This window comes from Pteropus alecto, unplaced genomic scaffold (genome assembly GCF_000325575.1).
Source record: "Pteropus alecto unplaced genomic scaffold, ASM32557v1 scaffold43, whole genome shotgun sequence".
Classification (NCBI taxonomy): Eukaryota; Metazoa; Chordata; class Mammalia; order Chiroptera; family Pteropodidae; genus Pteropus; species Pteropus alecto.
The window spans coordinates 3,799,782-3,817,219 of NW_006435764.1; the positions used below are offsets into that span (position 1 = coordinate 3,799,782).

At 58.2% G+C, this 17,438-nt stretch overlaps 1 protein-coding gene across 1 annotated transcript in view; it reads right to left on the reverse strand.

The window, feature by feature from the left end:
- LRP5 (LDL receptor related protein 5) overlaps window positions 1-17,438 on the reverse strand; it is a 72,691-nt gene that overhangs the window by 51,390 nt on the left and 3,863 nt on the right. Inside the window, exons 2-4 of the mRNA XM_015588817.2 lie at window positions 14,467-14,664; window positions 10,222-10,418; window positions 8,803-8,934 (exon numbers count right to left, since the gene is read on the reverse strand). Coding sequence (XP_015444303.2) covers window positions 8,803-8,934; window positions 10,222-10,418; window positions 14,467-14,660 — 523 coding nt within the window. The 5' untranslated portion in view covers window positions 14,661-14,664. The remainder of the gene's footprint in view (window positions 1-8,802; window positions 8,935-10,221; window positions 10,419-14,466; window positions 14,665-17,438) is intronic.

Here is a 17,438-nt window from a genome sequence, read left to right on the forward strand (position 1 = left end):
CGCTCAGATGCAGAGCAAAGGCGGACCAGAAGCACCGCGGATCGCCGGCGGCAGCGACCGCTGGGTGCCACAGCTACGGGTGGCTTTTATTTTCTCCATTATTTTTTACGATGTTTTCCTCTGCACGGTGAAAACAAATGTCACTTTATAACGAGGAGAAAAAACAAAACAAAACAAAACACGAGACTTGAAAACATGAGTTTATCAGCTTAGAGGATCTTGAGGTCCGGATGGGGAAGCGGGTCTGGACTTTGGGGGCGGGGCTTTCTCACTGGGCGACCCAGGGAATGAACGACCCGGCGTGCTGTGAAGCCGCTGCTCGGGGGGGCCCCGTTTATGTAGCCTCCGGGGTGGAAGCTGTGGGAGGGAGGAGCAGCAGAAGCGGGGCACGGGGCAGAAGGACATGCAGCCCTGACAGCGCGGGGGAAACCCTGCTGGCAGGTGGCCCGGGGAGGGGGACCCGAAGGTCCTCGCAGATCATCTCTTCCACACGCCAATGTGGGAAAAGGGATTTTTTGCAATGAGCAAAATAACGCCCCATCCCAGTGTGGACCGACCACTTCAGCACAGACGAAAGAGGAAGGGCCCCCAAGCCCCCTACCCCATCACCCAGCAGACAGAGCAGACGTCATCACCGTACCCCGTGGAGCCAACTACAGCTCCAAGGTCGCAGCCCGCCGTGGGAAGGACGGCCCTGCCTCCAGCTCCAAGGTCTTCCTCAGCCCTGTCTCCCCTGGGCTGGCCCCGCAGAAGGCAGAGCCGACTTTGGCCACCTCTCGAGCCTGGAGCCAGGTCCCAACACGGGCCACTTGTCCAGTCCGCAGTTTCTAAGGTCATAAACAGCTTCGCAGCGGCAGGCGGCTGGCTTATTTTTGTTTTTTAGCAATTGATTAAGTTTCTCCACTGCCCCCTGGGGTAAGTGGTTGGACAAACACTGAGACCACAGCCCAGCATCCTGGCCCAGGAAACCGCACAGAGTGACCACAGGGTCACAAGGCACAGAGGAAGTGGCCAGGCCGGGCGCTGGCTCCACTGGAAACCTGAGGCCCGAGCAGCTGTCCACCCGCACGGCCCACCCCGGGCCTCCCAGCGAGCAGGCAGGAAGGCTGCAGACTCAGAGGCCCCCATTCCCACCAAACCATGTCCCTGGGGGAGCAAGGAGGGGACGAGGGGAGGCCCCTTTTGGTGCAGTCACCAGAGTCGCTCCTGCTCCACCGACAAATGCTCCTGAGGGCGACTAACAAACCCTCCCAGCTCTTCTCCTGGGCCTGACGTGGGTCCCGTGGGAAGCTGGAATCCCTTCTTCTCTCTCTCCCTCCCAGAGGGGCTGGGCGGGGGGTGGTGTCTGAATGGGAGGCCTGAGCAAACATCCGGTCAGGACCACTGAGAAGGGAGAGAAGCAAACAAGCCCCCTCGGTCAGAATCGGAGGTAAAGGGTGGAAAAAGACCCTGCGAGTCTCTCTCTGATGATGAGCTGGCAGCCCGAGGCATCGACCCAGCTCATCCTGGGGTCTGGTCACCACCCCCAAGGCACATGGAACAGAAGGGGGCAGAGGCACAAGGGCATGGTCAGAGGGACCCAGACAGGGAATCTGCAGCCATCGCTAAGTCCAGAAAGGGCATGAGGGGCGTGTGACCCGCCAGGGCTGGGTGGCTGTGGACTTTCTCTGGGCCCCATGAGCCCAGAACTTGACTCTGAAGCAAAGGGAGCCATCTGAGCTCCAGGGACATCTGGGGCCAAGCTCGAGCTGAGCTCAGGCTACAGGAGCAAGGGGTACAGAGAAGAGGCTGGGGGGCGGGGGGGAGGCAGGACCAGTGTCAGCGGTGGCCACAGAGGACACAGGACATCCACACGGAGCTGGCCGCAACCAGAGGCGCCGTCCAGACTTCCCCCACAGCCCCAGAGGGCAGTCTGCTCTTTCTAAGAACATGGCACGCTCCTCTCCCCCCTTTTATTCGATTTAAAAGTTAGTCTTCAGGCTGAGGCACAAAAAGGCACATGCTGTGTGGTTCTATTTCTATGACGTTCTGCAACAGGCAAGACTAATCCTTGGTGACAGAGTCAGGGCCGGGCGTCTGCCGCAGGGGGGCGGGGGTGGGGAGGGTTTTCAGGTCGTAGAAGCTAGAAAGCGTCCGTCCCAGCACGACCGTGCCGGTTACACACGTTCGTACGACTGTCAGGCTCACCAAAACGTCCACTTAGAACCTGTGCCCTTTATCGTCTGCAAGTTATACCTCGATGTCCGAGAAGAAGAAAAAAAAAGTTACTGCTCAGGCTTGTCACACCATTTCCTGGGACTGTGCAATCTGATTTTCTTGCTATTCAACGTTCATGGTCCACGGCTGAGAACAGCAGCTGCCTTCTGTTTGCAGAGTCGACGCCAATCACAGCCCAGGCGGCGGCCTGGGCCACAAGGGCCTCCTTTCTTTTCCCTTTGACCTACTTCCCTGATAAGTGACAAGACAGCCAGACTGGGAACAAACGCACCCCTTATACCTCGGCCCGGAGCCTCGGCTAATCCGCCCGGACAGACGGGTGGATGTGAGCGGCTTTAAGACGTCGCCCAGTTGTCAGTCTGCCCGTCAGGCCCGACAGCGCCGCCTCTGCTCCCCGCCGCCGCCTCCGCCGGCCACATCCTCCCCGTCGTTTTGTTTCCCGACCCTGTGAACATCTGTTAAAACTACTTCTTGGCGAGGTGTGGCAGGCAGACCCGTAAATCACGATGTCCGAGCCTCCCGCCACCCTGACGGCGGCCTCATCTGGAAAGGCCTGGGTGGGGGACAGGGAACCGCCCCAGCAGAGCTTGGCCACCCCGGGCGGCGAAGCCTCGTGGTCTGGACACCCCCATGAGCCACCTGCCCAGGTCGGTCAGGCCCCGCGCAGGGGGGCGCGCAGCCCGGGAGCCCCAGTGATGAGGAATGTCAAAGACAACAGGGGGACACGTCCCACTAAGAGCCGCCCACAGAGAGAGCTGGAGCGAGGGAAGCGGCAGGCTCCTTGGACAGTGGTGGCGACTCCCAAATAAGGCCCCGCTACTGCTGTTTTTAGCCCATTCCACATAATTGGAAAAACATGGGGAAAACCAAAGCCAGCTGGGCGCCTCGGTGGGAGCGGCTGATGCCGGGGGCGGGGAGGCCGGCGGGCGCGTGGGAGTGTGGCCCAGCCAGGCAGGGCTCCTTGCGTGCTGGCTTCCCGGGGCGAGGGTCACTCAGCTCCCTGGCCCCACAGGGACCCGCAACTCGTCCCCCAGCCTGGCCTCCCCGAGCCCCTGGCAGAGCTGGGCCCAGGAGGGGGCCACTTGTTGTGACTTCCTTCCTAGTTTCAAAACCTACAAGACCTTCTCCAAGGCCACTTCAGGAGGGGCTGGGGTACCTGAGACACTGCACCCCCGAGCCCAAAGGGAGTCCTGAGTCTCACGTCCTGTCTGTGTGGACCCCACGCAAGCATCCCGGACAGCACCTGACTCCCTAGTCATGGTAAGTGAGAGATACCCTGTTCTCCCCACTTCGTGGGCAAGGAAACGGCTCAGAGAGCTGACGTGATCGCCCCCTTCCACTGGGCTGTGGCAGCAAGAGGCCCACCCCAATTTTATCTTCCCCTTCTGGGGGGACACTTACACTCCCCTGGGATACCACATCCCCCAGATGTTGGAGTCCAAGCATCACCACCATCTCAGCCTCTTCCTTCGAGGAAGGCACCAACTCCCTACACAGGGCAGGCTTCCTTCCATTCATTTAAAATCAAGAAAAAATAGGATTCTCACAAGTCACAAAAAATGTCTTCATTTTCAGCTGCATGAAGCAGATGCCTGGAGTGTGAGCCCCAGAAATCCGAAAGCCATGACTAAAACCATGGCTTTAAACTCTGAGCTGCTTCTGGCTGTGCTGGTGGCTCTGGATCCGCTGCCCATCGGGCCACTTTGGGTGTGTGTCACATGTAGATTCAGCCTCCACTGGATGTGACATGAGAGTCTGAGGAATTATGACACAGCCAGGCCCCTGCCCCCCATCCTAAATCTCCCCCAGGCCAACACCAGCCTTCACCCTACGGGACGAGGAGTCACACGCACAGCCCACCCTGGACACACACCTCCCCCCGTGCCCAGTGCCCACCCAGCCATGTGAGGAGGGTGCCACCCTTCACCTCTGCCCAGCCCCACGTGGCACCTCTGTATCCACTTCTGATTCCAAATATTCGGAGAATTGCTCTCCTGAATCAAACCAGATTGCCTGCCTGGCTTCAAGTTCAAGATCAAATTCAAGCCCGCCTCCGACGTATCGGGGCAGCCTTCTCCCAAGAACCTCATGAATCAGATACTATTATCATCCCTTTTGACGGGGGAGGAAAGCGAAACACAGAAAGGCTGAGTCGTTTGCCAAGAGCGCACAGCCAGAACACTGAGCTAGGGCACCGTGAACAAGGACTGGACGCAGAGAGCCATCACACAGCTGAAGATGAGGGGCTTAAAATTCGGGGTTTGCCTGCAGCTGAATTTCTTCACCGCCACCACAGCCGTGTTAGCGATCCTGAATGTCACTTCTGCCACCCCCCCCTTCCGAAAGAGCGGAAGCTGCCCCGGCACAGCCCCGTTCTCCACCTCCACCCTCCAACCGGCGGCCGCCTCCTAGCCCTCACCACGTGGTCTCTGTTCTCCGCCCGCCTGGGACCCCGACTTCGCCGGTTCCACACCAAGAGGAGATCCCCGAGTGACCTCAGGGCCTCCTCTGCTAGCGCCTGAATCCCATCCTCCCAGCAGGCCCCCCGACTTCAGGAGACTCCCCTCGCTATCTCCGGGCGGTTTGCACAGTCGGCACCCTGCACGTGGTTAGCGCTCAAAATCCACATGCCGCGTAGAGTTACGTCCACTGGATTCAAAGCGGCTGACGCACGGACGCCGGCAGCCCGGACGGGCGGCACAAAATAAATCAGCGACCATGTTCAGGTGACACAGGATTGCGGCCTTTCATCCAACCCTTTCCTTTAACGAGACCTTTTGTGGCAAAGAATCAGCCGTGGAGGGCGGGAGGCACAGCCCACAGCCCAGCCTGCAGGCCCGGTGGGAGCCCCGTGACACCCGAAGCCCTCGGCCGCTCCGTCCCGTCTCTGACTTGCTGCGTCGGTCCCCTAAACAGACCGAAAGTCCTTCGAGGATAGAATCTCACTCAGCCCGGGTGCCTCTAACTGAAGGAACATGGAGATATTTTAGAACCAGCTAGAATTTCTAGAAAGCCATCTAGGTGAAATGCCTCTGAGAAGCGTCTGGGTTTCTTCCTCAACACAGACTAAAACTTGTGGAAAACTCCGTGTCCCCTTTCCCGCCCCAGCTGCCCGCAGCACTTCGACTTCACAGGTCCAAGGCAGGGAGCGGCAGCAGCCCCCGCAGCCCCCGGAACCAGCCAGTCCTGAGCGGGAACCCTTCCTATAAAAACACAGAACCCAGCGGTCACATTCTCATGCAAAGCAAGAAACCCTCACATCCCTCGTCCCCGCAGGAGCTTGTCCCTCCTTTGGATGGAATACCCAGGGCAGGACATCTGTAGTGAAGCAGAAAGAGGTCCCCGAGCTGCCTCTGTGCAGCTGCCCCCACTCAGGCTGGCCCCCCAGAACGGCAAGAAAAATGTGTTTCTTCTGTGCACTCGGAATTCTCCAGCTGAGTTATTTGTTAAGTGTATCCTCTTAGTGGGCGGGGGGAGGGGGGATGAAACCAGTTCATACTAGACCAGGGAACGTAGCCCAGAACCCCTGAACCCTGTGGGAATCTGCTGGCTTGCGGTCTCAGCTGAAGGCGGCCAGGTGCTATGGACCACTGTACCCCCCACCCCACCCCCAGCTTCCAGCAGGAAGGACAGGATTTGCTGCTAATCCAGCGGTCCCACCACGGAGCTTCCAGCCGCGCCCCCCTCATGTCACCTCCTCCAGGAAGCCCTCCCACTCCAGGCTGCCTCCTCTACTCTGCCGTGCCCTCACCCCCAGCAGAAGAGGGCACCCCAGAACCGCTCATGTAACGCCGCCAAAGGGCTCAACCACGGGCACAGGGGGAAACGTTTCTCAGGGCTCAGACAGTCCAGCTATTGGGCCACGGGGAACCAGAAACGAGGCGGGGGTCCAGGAGAGTCCCCAGCCCCGGCCTCCTCTGGCTGGAAATCAGCCCTCCCCCAGCGGGGGTGGCGGGGGAGAGCCCTTGGACCACGGAGGCAAACCTAGGCCTCCAGCGGACCCGCCACAGCTTCCTGGGGCCTGACGAGACGAGAGGCCAACAGCATGAACGGCCACAGCCGCCATGTCCAGTGCACCTATGACGAACACGCCGGCCACTCTGCACAGAGCTTTCCATTCCTGTCAACGCAAGCAGCCCCCACAGCTTCCCTGCAGGGGGGCAGCCTGGGACCCCACCTCACAGGTGAGGGAGGGAGGCACGCAGTGACAAGGCCCCAGGCACCGTCCACCCCCAGATGGCCAACAGCCCTTTTCAGCCCAGGGTGGCCTGGGCACATCCTTTCTGAAACTCCAGGCTTCTCCGGCTGTGTGACTTCACTGGGCCGTGATTCCAGGATTCTATTAGGGTCCACACCCCATTTCTGCCCAAACCCCAATGCATGAGAGGGCCCCACAGGGCCCCTTAACAAAGGCGACAGGCACAAGTGCCCCTTTGGGGCAAAACGCCCGACAGGCACTTCTGCACAATGGGGGGTTGTGTCCATCCTCCCCTCCTTCCCCAAATGTCCACGTGCAGCTTGGCTCAGGACACCCCAAGTGAGCAGAGATGGCGACCACACCTGCATCCGCCACACCCCACACTCTCCCAGAGCAGACGTCACAAACCCATTCAACACAGGGCTCAGCCGGGCACCACCATTTATGGTGGCAACAGACACCTGGTCCAGATCCCTCCTAGTCCAAGGCCAGGCCCAAGCCAGCTCCCTCCCGGCAGCAAACACAGAGAACAGAAACACCCAACGGGGGAAGGTGGCTCGAAGGTACGTCCACTTGATAAAACGCTCCGCAGGCACCACAGCCGGTGCTTCGAAGCGTGCATGCAAATCACAAATGCTCCTGCCACGATGCCGGGGGAAATGCACAGACAGACATGGAAAAACGGCAGACGCCGAAATAGCAAGAGATCGCCCCGACTTCCCTTCGGTTTGTCTCCAGCACCCCAAGCGGGACTGGCTACGTCCTTCGCAGAAACCACGGCCAAGTGAAAAGGTGGAGGCCCTTCGAAAATAAGTCAACGGTTCAAGTCGGCGACCGTGGAGCTCTCCCCGGTGGAGCTTTTGAAGCCGGGGTACCCCCTTCTCCAGGGAGGGGCAGGGGTGCCCTGCAAGCTCCAGAAGGGAGTCCAGGGCCAGCCCACAGCACGTCAGCGCTCAGACCACCTGCCTCCGAGCCTGAGGCGGCAGCAAACCCAGGCCTCTGGGAGCCAGGAGGTTCTACCTTCCAGAACCCGCTCTGCCGCCTGCCGGGGGGACCCCAGACAGACGGCCTACTTCGGTTTTCTCATCTGTGAGGTAAGAGCATTAATCCAACCTGGTCGAGCTGCTCCTCGCCCCTGGTGTCTACCATCCACCCTGAACCCACACGGTCTGAACCCCTGGTACCGCGGAACCGCTCGAGGCCACATGCCCGGCCCTCCTGCTTCTCCCCCTGTCACCTTCAAGGCCAACACGAATGGTGAACAGCAGAGGACCCGGAAGGGACATGGAGCCGGGCCCCCGGCACACTCCCCTTTCTAACGCTTAATAAGGAGCCACCTCACTGGTGTTGGGTCACCCACATGTTCCGGCCCAAGTGCAGTGAGCCCCAGGAGACAGGGCTCCTGTGTGTGCTGCTCGCTGCGGGACCCCCGTGCCCGGGAACAGTCCCCGGCACACAGCAGGGGCTCGATAAACACTGCCGAGTGAGTGAATGAGGTGCCCACCCTTCCAGTGGTTTCTAAGGCAAGCTCTGAATAGCCACGGACTCGCTCTAAAACATCCCTGAGGACTGGGCCAGCCTCGCCCCGGTCCCAATGGAGGCATGTTCCCTTAATGACTTCCCCATGAGCACAGACAGACCCCTCACGGTCACTTGGGAAGGTAAGAAACAGGCTCTCTGGTGTGACGGCCAAGTCTTCACAGAAGCAGAAGCCCTGCCAGGGAGCAGAAGAGACCCCAGCCCTGGCACGAGCACAGGCCCACCCCCAGCCCCTGGCCGGCCGACAGCAGAGGGACCAGGAAACCGTCAGCAAAGGGGACAAAAGTGCCTCCAACGGGCTACTCACCTCAGACTCTGCCTCAAAGAACCCCCACCGTGGGGCCCATGGCACAAGCCAGCGCACCCAGGAAGCCCCCTGCCCTCCCTCCAATATCCCCAAGTGGGACTGGGCCCAGGGGCAGCTACTGCCCGACCTCTCCCTCTCATCCCCTCGCTGGCCGGCCCGAGTCCGTCTCAGTCCCGCCCAGCTGTGCCGGCCCCGGGCACCCCTGGGGACAGGCCGAGTCCCAGACTCGCACCACTTCTGCAAGAGCACACCTGAACCTGACACCTGGAAATTCAGAGGCTCAGACCCACCACAGAGGTGGTGAGTCCTTGAAGTACCAAGTGCCTGAAAATTAAGGGGGAGAATTAAAAGATGGTAAAATACCCAAAGACAGAAAGAAAAAAAAAAGTGTGTGGGGGGAGGGGAAACAATGGACTTAAAGACTCCGTTCTCCAGTTACATGACCTCGGGGGGTCGGGGGTCGTTCCGGCATGAAGACCCACAGGATGGGCCGGGCAGAGCCCCCTCCCGCCACGCAGCCCTGGCCGGCGCCCCGTCTCACCTGCCTTGCACGTCTTGCCGTTGTCCTGGAGCTGCACGCCCGTGGGGCAGGCGCACGTGTAGAAAGGCTCCCTCGGGGACAGCAGGCACAGGTGGGAGCAGCCTCCGTTGTCTTCCTCGCACTGCGTGTGGACTGGGAAGCGGGGCGGGGTGAGAGAAAGTTCCAGAGCAGGGCCCTCGAAGCCCCACACCCGTTTCCAAACAAGCGGCACCCCACGTGCTCTTCCCCCCGGAGCCCCAGCTTGTCCCTCTGCTCACATGCCATCCTCACGTGGCACCCCAACCCACCTCGTCAGATGGGCTGCAATTTTCCCAGTTTCTCCCAGCCGCCCTCACGGCCCAGGTGTGGGCATACTCCCGCACTGTCCCCAGGCCCCGACCTCCCACAGGTAGCCCTCATCTCCTTCAGGGCCCCTCAAAGGACACCTCCTCCACGGAGGCCGCCCTCAGCTTTCTCTGGCGGCATCTCAGGACCCGCCCACGCGGTAATGACAGGTGACTCGCGATGGCGGGCTCCTGGAGCAGAGGCCCATTTTATCTTTGTGACATGCTTGGGCCCTACAGGCTCTGCACGAATGCTTGGTGGCCATGCCTGTCACTGGGCTGAGCCCCGCCGTGCCGATGACGACGCTTTTCCCGAGCCCTTCCACAATGAATACACCACTGCACTGAACACTTCCGGTGCCTCACTCCGCCCACGGCCCGGTGGGGTGCAGACCCCCTGAAACGCAGAGTACCGACCCCACGGGTTAGGCGAAGCAGACTCGCTGGTGGGGCCTCTCCCCTCCCTGTCACCGCCTTGGGCGTGGCTAGATACCCCTGCCCCGGTCCTCATGGGAGCAGGCGAGCCCGGGGCCCTGGTCCCACTGTCAACATTTCCGGTGCCTCACCCCGCCCACGGCCCGGTGGGGTGCAGACCCCCTGAAACGCAGAGTACCGACCCCACGGGTTAGGCGAAGCAGACTCGCTGGTGGGGCCTCTCCCCTCCCTGTCACCGCCTTGGGCGTGGCTAGATACCCCTGCCCCGGTCCTCATGGGAGCAGGCGAGCCCGGGGCCCTGGTCCCACTGTCCTCCTGTCACAGGAGCCCTGAGTCTGCGGTTTCCAGACTTCCTCCATCAGGAACCCCTGCCGTGACCCTAACGAGAACCCCAAATGGAGACCCTCGACTGGGTGCAGACTTTTCATTGGTAATTATGTAACTTCCACTGGGCCTTGAAAGTGGGGCCACCAGCCTTGGGGATCTCTCTGCCACCTCCGGGGATGCTGGGGCAGGGCCCACCTCAGGCAGCCCCCGCACTGCTGGGCAGAGGGGTCGCTCCCTGCCTCACCCAGTCCAGCCCAGCCCAGCCCAGCCCGCCCTGCCCTCCACACACACCTCCCACAGGGAGGACGCCGCCCCCGCCCCCGCCGTGACTCACAGTACGGCTGCCGCTCCGGGCTGAGCACTTGAATGTCCATGGGCGAGTAGAGAGCACCGAGAATCTCCCTCCGCTTCTCCCCCGTCCTCTTGTTACAGGCGTGAATGGAGCGCGTCTGCCAGTCGGTCCAGTACAGAGTGTCCCCAGAGAGCGTCAGGGCAAAGGGGTGCGTCAGGCTGCCCTCCACCACCTTCTGCCTGCAGGTGCCGAAGGGGAGGGAGAAGCCATCAGGGCCCCCACGGGCCCTCAGCGCCCAGCTTTCGAGGCTTCCACCGTAGCTGTGATGGGGCGGAGCAAGACCTGTGACCCTAGACCCAGCGGGCCTCCCGCCTCCCTGTCAGTGACAACCCCCCACCCCACATACACACACATCCAGCTGATCCCCGTCCAACCTCTGTGAGGAACACTGGCTGCTGGCAAAGTGCCCCAGACAGAAGACGGAAGGAAGAAAAGTGGCAAGGAGGGAGCCACCCCTGGCGACGGCAGCTGACCAGAAGCACACCTGTCCTGCCCCGATGCTTGAATGACTCAATCCAGGTCAGACCAGATGCACCTGCTCATCCCTGTGATGCCAGCCATTTACAATTTCAGAGTCAATTAAACTTGAGATCAACACAGAAAAAAGATTTTCTCTTCTACGTACTTCCGACGCCCAACAAACCTGAGCAGCTAGTCTCACATGTGACAACCTTCTTAATGACCCTCCCTCAATCACGACAGGTAGGCTCCCTGAGGGCGGGGGCTGCCGGGGGGTCGTCCCCACGCCCTGGGACCACATCTAGGAGAGAGAAACGCTCAAAAGGTGTCACCCAACCAAACGCTCATGCTCTTTCTTGATCGTACCTCACATAATAACCTCTTATTTTCTCGATGTCAGTGTTTTAAAGAATGTATCGAGGTGAAATTCACAGGACACAAAATCAGGCATTTCAAAGTGAATGATCCAGGGCTACGTAGCACATTCACGACGCTGGGCCACCACCTCTATCCAGTTCCCAAACATTTCCGTCACCCCATAGGACAACCCCGACCTGTTCAGCAGTTACTCCCCATCCTGTCACCCCCTGGAAACCAACACTCTGCTCTCAGGATGTGCTTATTCTGGACATTCTGTATAAATGGAATCCCGTGATATGTGATCTTCATGACTGGTTCCTTTCACTTAGCAGAATGTCCTTAAGGTTCATACGTGAAGCATGTGTCAATGCTTCTTCCTTTTTATGGCTGAAGAATATTCCTTTGCACGAAGAAAGCACATTTTGCTTATCCATCCATCATTCGTCCACTAGTACAGCGGTCCCCAACCTTTTGGGCACCAGGGACTGGGGCTCCTATGAGAATCTAATGCCTGAGGATCTGAGGCGGAGCTGAGGCGGTGATGCTGGCGCTGGGGGCGGCTGCAGATACAGATGAAGCCTCACTTGCTCGCTTGCTAGCCTGCCACTCGCCTCCTGCTGTGCGGCCCTGCTCCCGTCAGGCCACAACCAGTACCAATCCATGGCCCTGGGATTAGGAACCCTTGCTAGGGGACACTTTGGTTGTTTCTGCCTTCTGATTACTGTGGACAGTGCAGCTACGGACATTCGTAGACAAGTATTTATTTCAATACTGATTTTTAATTCTTTTAGGTATATACCTAGGAGTGGACTTGCTGGGTCATATGTTAATTCAATGTTTACACTTAGAGGACCCTCCGAACTTTCCGATGATGTTGACAGTTTTCCATCAGAGAAGCCAGAGACCCGTCATTTCTTGGGCTGCTCCACCTCCCCAAGGCCTGCCTCAGCCAGAGGTGCCATGAGAAGCTAGAGCCAGGCCTCAGTGTATCCCATCCACCCTCGCCCCTCCTCTCAGGATGCCCCCTCCCCTCTGGGTGCAGCTCCAGCCACACCCCCTCTGCCTCCTGTCAGATCCAAGAGCTCCTGGCACACCAGCCTTCACTGTGTCCAAGCTCTGTGCCTGGAGCTTATGTGCACGACCACATCAGACCCTGCGAATACCTCTAGAAAGTACAATTACTACCCCAACTCACATGTAAGACCCCGAGGCTCAGAGCAATGAAGTGACCCAGCCATGGCCACAGCTGAGAGGAAGCTGAGCAGGCCCAGCTGGCTCCAGCCTGTGTTCTCTTTACCGGGAGACCGTACTTCCATTTGCATAGCCCTGGGCACGACCTTAAGAGTGATGCACGTAAAAGAGAGGCTGGGAGTGGACCCTGCGGTCACAGCACCTGGGTAACAACCCTGGCTCTGCCTAGCTGTGTGGCCTTGGGTGAGTTCATGTGCCTCTCTGTGCATTACTGTAATAGGAGATCATAGTAACAAATACTTACTGGGTTGGTGTGAGAATGAAATGAACTGATAAAATGTCCCGAGAAATAGCAAGTGCTAGGGAAAGGTTAACCGCCATCACCACCATCACCGTCACCACCACCGTCCCCGTCATCACCATTATCACCACCATCTCCACCACCATCGACATCACCATCATTACCACCATCATCACCGTCACTACCATCATCACTACCACCGTCATCATTGTCACCGTCACCATCACCACCACCGTCGTCACCGTCACCACCATCACCACCACCATCACCACCACTGTCACCACCACCGTCATCACCGTCACCACCACCATCACCATCACCACCACCATCGACATCACCATCATTACCATCACCATCACCGTCACCACCATCATCACACCACCATCATCACCACCTCACTGAACCACTGTCACCACCACCATTACTACCCCCACTTTAAATTATCACACTTTAAATGCCAGCATCATCCTCATTGTCCCTTATCACGATCCCTCAAGCAGGGCATCCCCGCCTGCAGACTTTGCGGCCTCTCACCCACCCTTCGTAACTGCCAGGATCACTGAGCTGCCCAAGGACCATGTTGCCCAGGCCGGTGCACTTTGTAAATCTCAAACCAGGCCCAGGCCAGTCTGTGTTCACAAGGACAATGGGGCAGAATGTTTCAAACCAGGCTTCATGGCTCAGCTGTCCAGGAGGAGCTGAGGCCTCATGCCAAGAGCCATGAGACTCAGGTTGGAAGTGGATCCTCCGGCCTCAACCAAGCCTTCGGATGACCACAGCCCCAGCCCGGAGCCCGACTGTAACCTCAGGACACCCTGAGCCAGAACCACCCAGCTAAGCCTAATACCTAATACCTGACACCCAAAAAATCATTTGCTGTTTTAGGCTGCCAAGTGTGGGGGTGTTTGTTATATAGCCATAGATAACTAATACACAAGGCTGGACAGAAAGTGGCAAATCTGCCAACGTCCTCAAGCCTATTTGAGTTGGTATCTGCCTGTGTTTGCAGAAATCAAGCCATCGAGTCCCCTCCATGCTGTGTCACCACAGCCCTCCGCAATGGCCCCCAGACACACCTGCCTGGGCCAGGAGCTCCGCCAGCACAGGAATGGGGTCTGTCCTCCTGGAGGATCCCCAAGACCTGGCACAGAGCCGGCAGGCAGTGTCCAGCCAATGAATAAACTGCCCTTCACCTGTACCTGGAGGGGACAGTCCTACGTCTAAAGCACCATGAAGTAGGGGGACCGTTAAGCTAATCTGACCGGAAAGCTCCCAAAGCAATTACCCAAAGAAGAAAAGGATCCTTCGCATTCATTCATTCATCCCACCCACGTTACTGAGCACCTACTACGCAGAAGGCCCTATGGCAAGCCTGGAGGAGGCAGGGGACCCTGAGGCCGACCCTGCCCCTGCCTTCGGAACGCTTACGTGAGGGGGGAGGAAAGGGGCGCAGCGGACCATTCACGACCGCTCAGACTCCTGGCCTGCACGTGCGCAATCCCTCATTTGCAATTCTGAAATCCAAAATTCTGAAAATCGAAGGCGTTTTATCACTCACTTAAGGGTAAATAAAACCTTTGCACGAATGCAGAGCGATTTACAGCCTTTTCGTTTTCACTTGGAACGAACGCTTGCATTTTGCTATAAAAACATTCTCGTAGTGGAAGGCAGGGCCGCCCCTGACCTCGCCTGAGGTGCGGTGTTCGGTGAGGTGTGCGCTCTACCACTGTTCTAAGTTCTGGAAAGTCCTGAATGCCTCAGGCCCCCCAGGGCTCGGATGCAGGGCTCGGATGCAGGGCTACGGGCCCGAGATAAGAAGGATCACCTGCTAACACCCAGCTCAGAATGGCCAAGGTCCTGGAGGCAGCCAGGGGGGCGGTGGGGAAGGTCGGGGCCCACAACCGAAGGCCACTCACCGGAACGAGCCGTCCAGGTTGGCACGATGGATGAAGCTGAGCTTGGCATCGGCCCAGTAAAGCTTCTGCTCCTCCAGGTCGATGGTCAGCCCGTTGGGCCAGTAAATGTCCGAGTCCACAATGACTTTCCGGGTGCTGCCATCCATCCCTGCCCGCTCGATTCGGGGTGTCTCACCCCAGTCTGTCCAGTACATGTACCTAATGAGGACGGCAGAGGAGAGAAAGCTAAGCGGTCTGCTTTTGCTCTTGGCTCTCGTGTTCTGTCTCCACAAATGCAAACGGAAAACAGACGCAGTGGATTTGCCTACGATTTCACCCGTCAGAGATATTATGGCTTGTGATTTGTCTTCTAAGCTGTTAGTAATAATATATTAATTTTTAAACGAAGTTGGGTAATCAGAATATACTGGTTCCAACTTATTCTCAGCAATATATTCTGGGTACCTCGTCTTTTCACTAAAAGAAATCCTTGCAAATATCCAAGTGTCACACCAACTAAAACACCAAATAAACAAACAGTGACTGAAAAAAAAAAAATCCTTGTTGTTCTTTTAATGGTGATGTAGTATCATAAATTATTCAAGTAACTCTGCATAGACCCTTTGTTTCTGATTTTTTGCTACGATAAAAACGCTGGAAAGGAGCCTTTAAAAGACAATTAAAAATATATAGGATGGAATAATATTCGGTGCTAAAAAGAAATGAGCTATTAAGCTTTAAAAAGCCATGGAGGAACCTTCACTGTTTATTATTATGTGAAAGAAGCCAGTCTGAAAAGACCACATACTGTATGATTCCAACCATATGACATTCTGGAAGAGGCAAAACTATGGAGACAGTAAAAAGATCGGGGGCTGCCAGGGCTGGAACGGGAGGCCGGGAGGGGCAGCTGGGACAGAGGACTTTCAGGGCATGAAACTACTCCATCTGACACGAGGGTGGACACGTGACATTACGCTTTTGTCAAAACCCACAGACTCCACGTGGACAGACGAGAACCTGTCGCTACCCCTCGATTTTGCTGTGAACGTAAAACTGCTTTAAAAAACGAGGTCGATGTTAAAAACACCACCGTGTAGCGGGGTGGACGCTGCATTAATCACGGCAGTTACTCCGGGGGTATTTGTAGGGGACCTGGCTTTGCTCACCACATCCTCCAGCTTCCTGCGAGGGGCACCCCCTCACCCACCCATCCACGGGAAAGCCGCCTTCCTCATTAGACGTCCCACCGAGCGAGCGGCAACAACATGCTGCAGCACGGGGCATCTGGGGCGACAGGTCTGGACCCCACCAGCACCTAGAGAATGTCTCCAGTTCTCCAGGCAAGTGCCCACCTATTTTTCTACCTGGTGTCCCTCTGTAGAGAAGGGGGACGGTGCCGGATTTTTCTATGAGGAGCCTCTCTCCCACCTGGGGTCCATGAAGCTCCCCAGGTGCCATGGTTGCCCCAGTCCCCTCTGGCCAGGAGAAAAATCCCATCACCCTCAGCCTTAGCAGCTGCTTCAGAGACAGGTGTCTCATTCACACTGGGTCAACAGGAGTCAGCCTGGAACCCCGACTGGGAAGGCGGGGGCTCCTGGGAGCCACCTGTGCCAGGTGCAAGGGCCTGCCCGCCCGGGGACGTGAACCTAGATGGGGAGAGTGATGCCATGGGTCATCGTGCGCGTCTGAGAATAATAGTGTTACTTCCCAGACGGCTGAGTCCACAGGCCCACAGGCTCTTCTCGTCAAGCTGTTTCTAAGTCGGGCCCCCTCATCGTTCTGCAGAGATAAAATCGCACCCTGTTTCGGCAAACCCCGAGTGCCATCCACCAGGGCCCAGTGTGGTCCCCAGGGACATGAGGAGGACAAACCTAACCTTGCCCTGGGGGGAGGTCTCTATCCAGCAGGAGACGGAAAAGGATGCACACAGCAATGACCCGCTTCCCATGGGAGTTCTGAGGCCACAGGAGCTGTGGGTACCCGAGGGCCCCGCCCCCATGGAGCCAGGCAGGCTCCCAGAGGGGTGTCATTTGTGAGGCAGTGCCATCGCCCCTTTCCTGTGATGAGACTGAGAACAAGCCAGGGCTTCGTACGAAATGTACCCTCCTCCCCACATGGCAGCGAGGGGCCAACTGCACCCAGCTGTTGTCGCCAAGCTCCCCAGCCAGACGGGACAGAGCACACGTCACACTGAACACCTTCCCAAGAAGCCCCTTTCGCTGTCCCCTTTGCATCTCGTGAGAACTTGACGGACACAAAGAAGCAAGAATTCTTATTCCCAGGGGACAGAGGAGAAAACAGAGGCTCCGAAAGGCTGACCTGCCCCAAGTCACAAGCCAGCGGATGCTCCAGGAGCACAGGGTGGTTCTCCAGTGACGGCCAGGGCCTGGCCATCACATGCCTCAGCCCTTTGCCAGCAAGGCCCGGGCTGGTGGACTCTTCCTGGCAGCCCAAGCCTCGCAGGTGCTGTCGGCCAGCTCGGCGGAGGCCCCCGCCAGCCTGGTGCAAACGCCTTCGTCTCCCCTCGCTCCCCCAGCCTGGAAAGAGTCCAGCCCTCCCACCGCCCCCTGAGAAGGTATCGGGAGAATAAACCTCAGAGCGAAGCCCTTACGGCCTCGCGGATGCTCTACGGCGGCCAGCGCGACAGGCCAGCAAATGCAAAGGCTCAGGACCTCCGCGAGCAACATAACTCAAATTCCTTCCCCCGAGTTTCATAACAGAGGCCGCTGGTTTCCTTAAATGGGGAATTTGCGAGCCACCCGGTTACCAGAGACGGGCTGGCGTGGACGTGCAAAGTCTCGAACGCTGCCACAGCCCCGGCCAAATTCCACGGAGGAACGTCAGCTTCCGAAGCAAAGCACCGCAGCCTGGGCTTTGCGCAGAGGCTGCGGTTGTGGCTGTGTTATTTTAGGGAAGGGCCACTCTGCATCCTGAAGAGGGGGCTGGGTTCCAGCCCAGCTTTGACTTGAGACCAGGAGCCACTGCAGCCC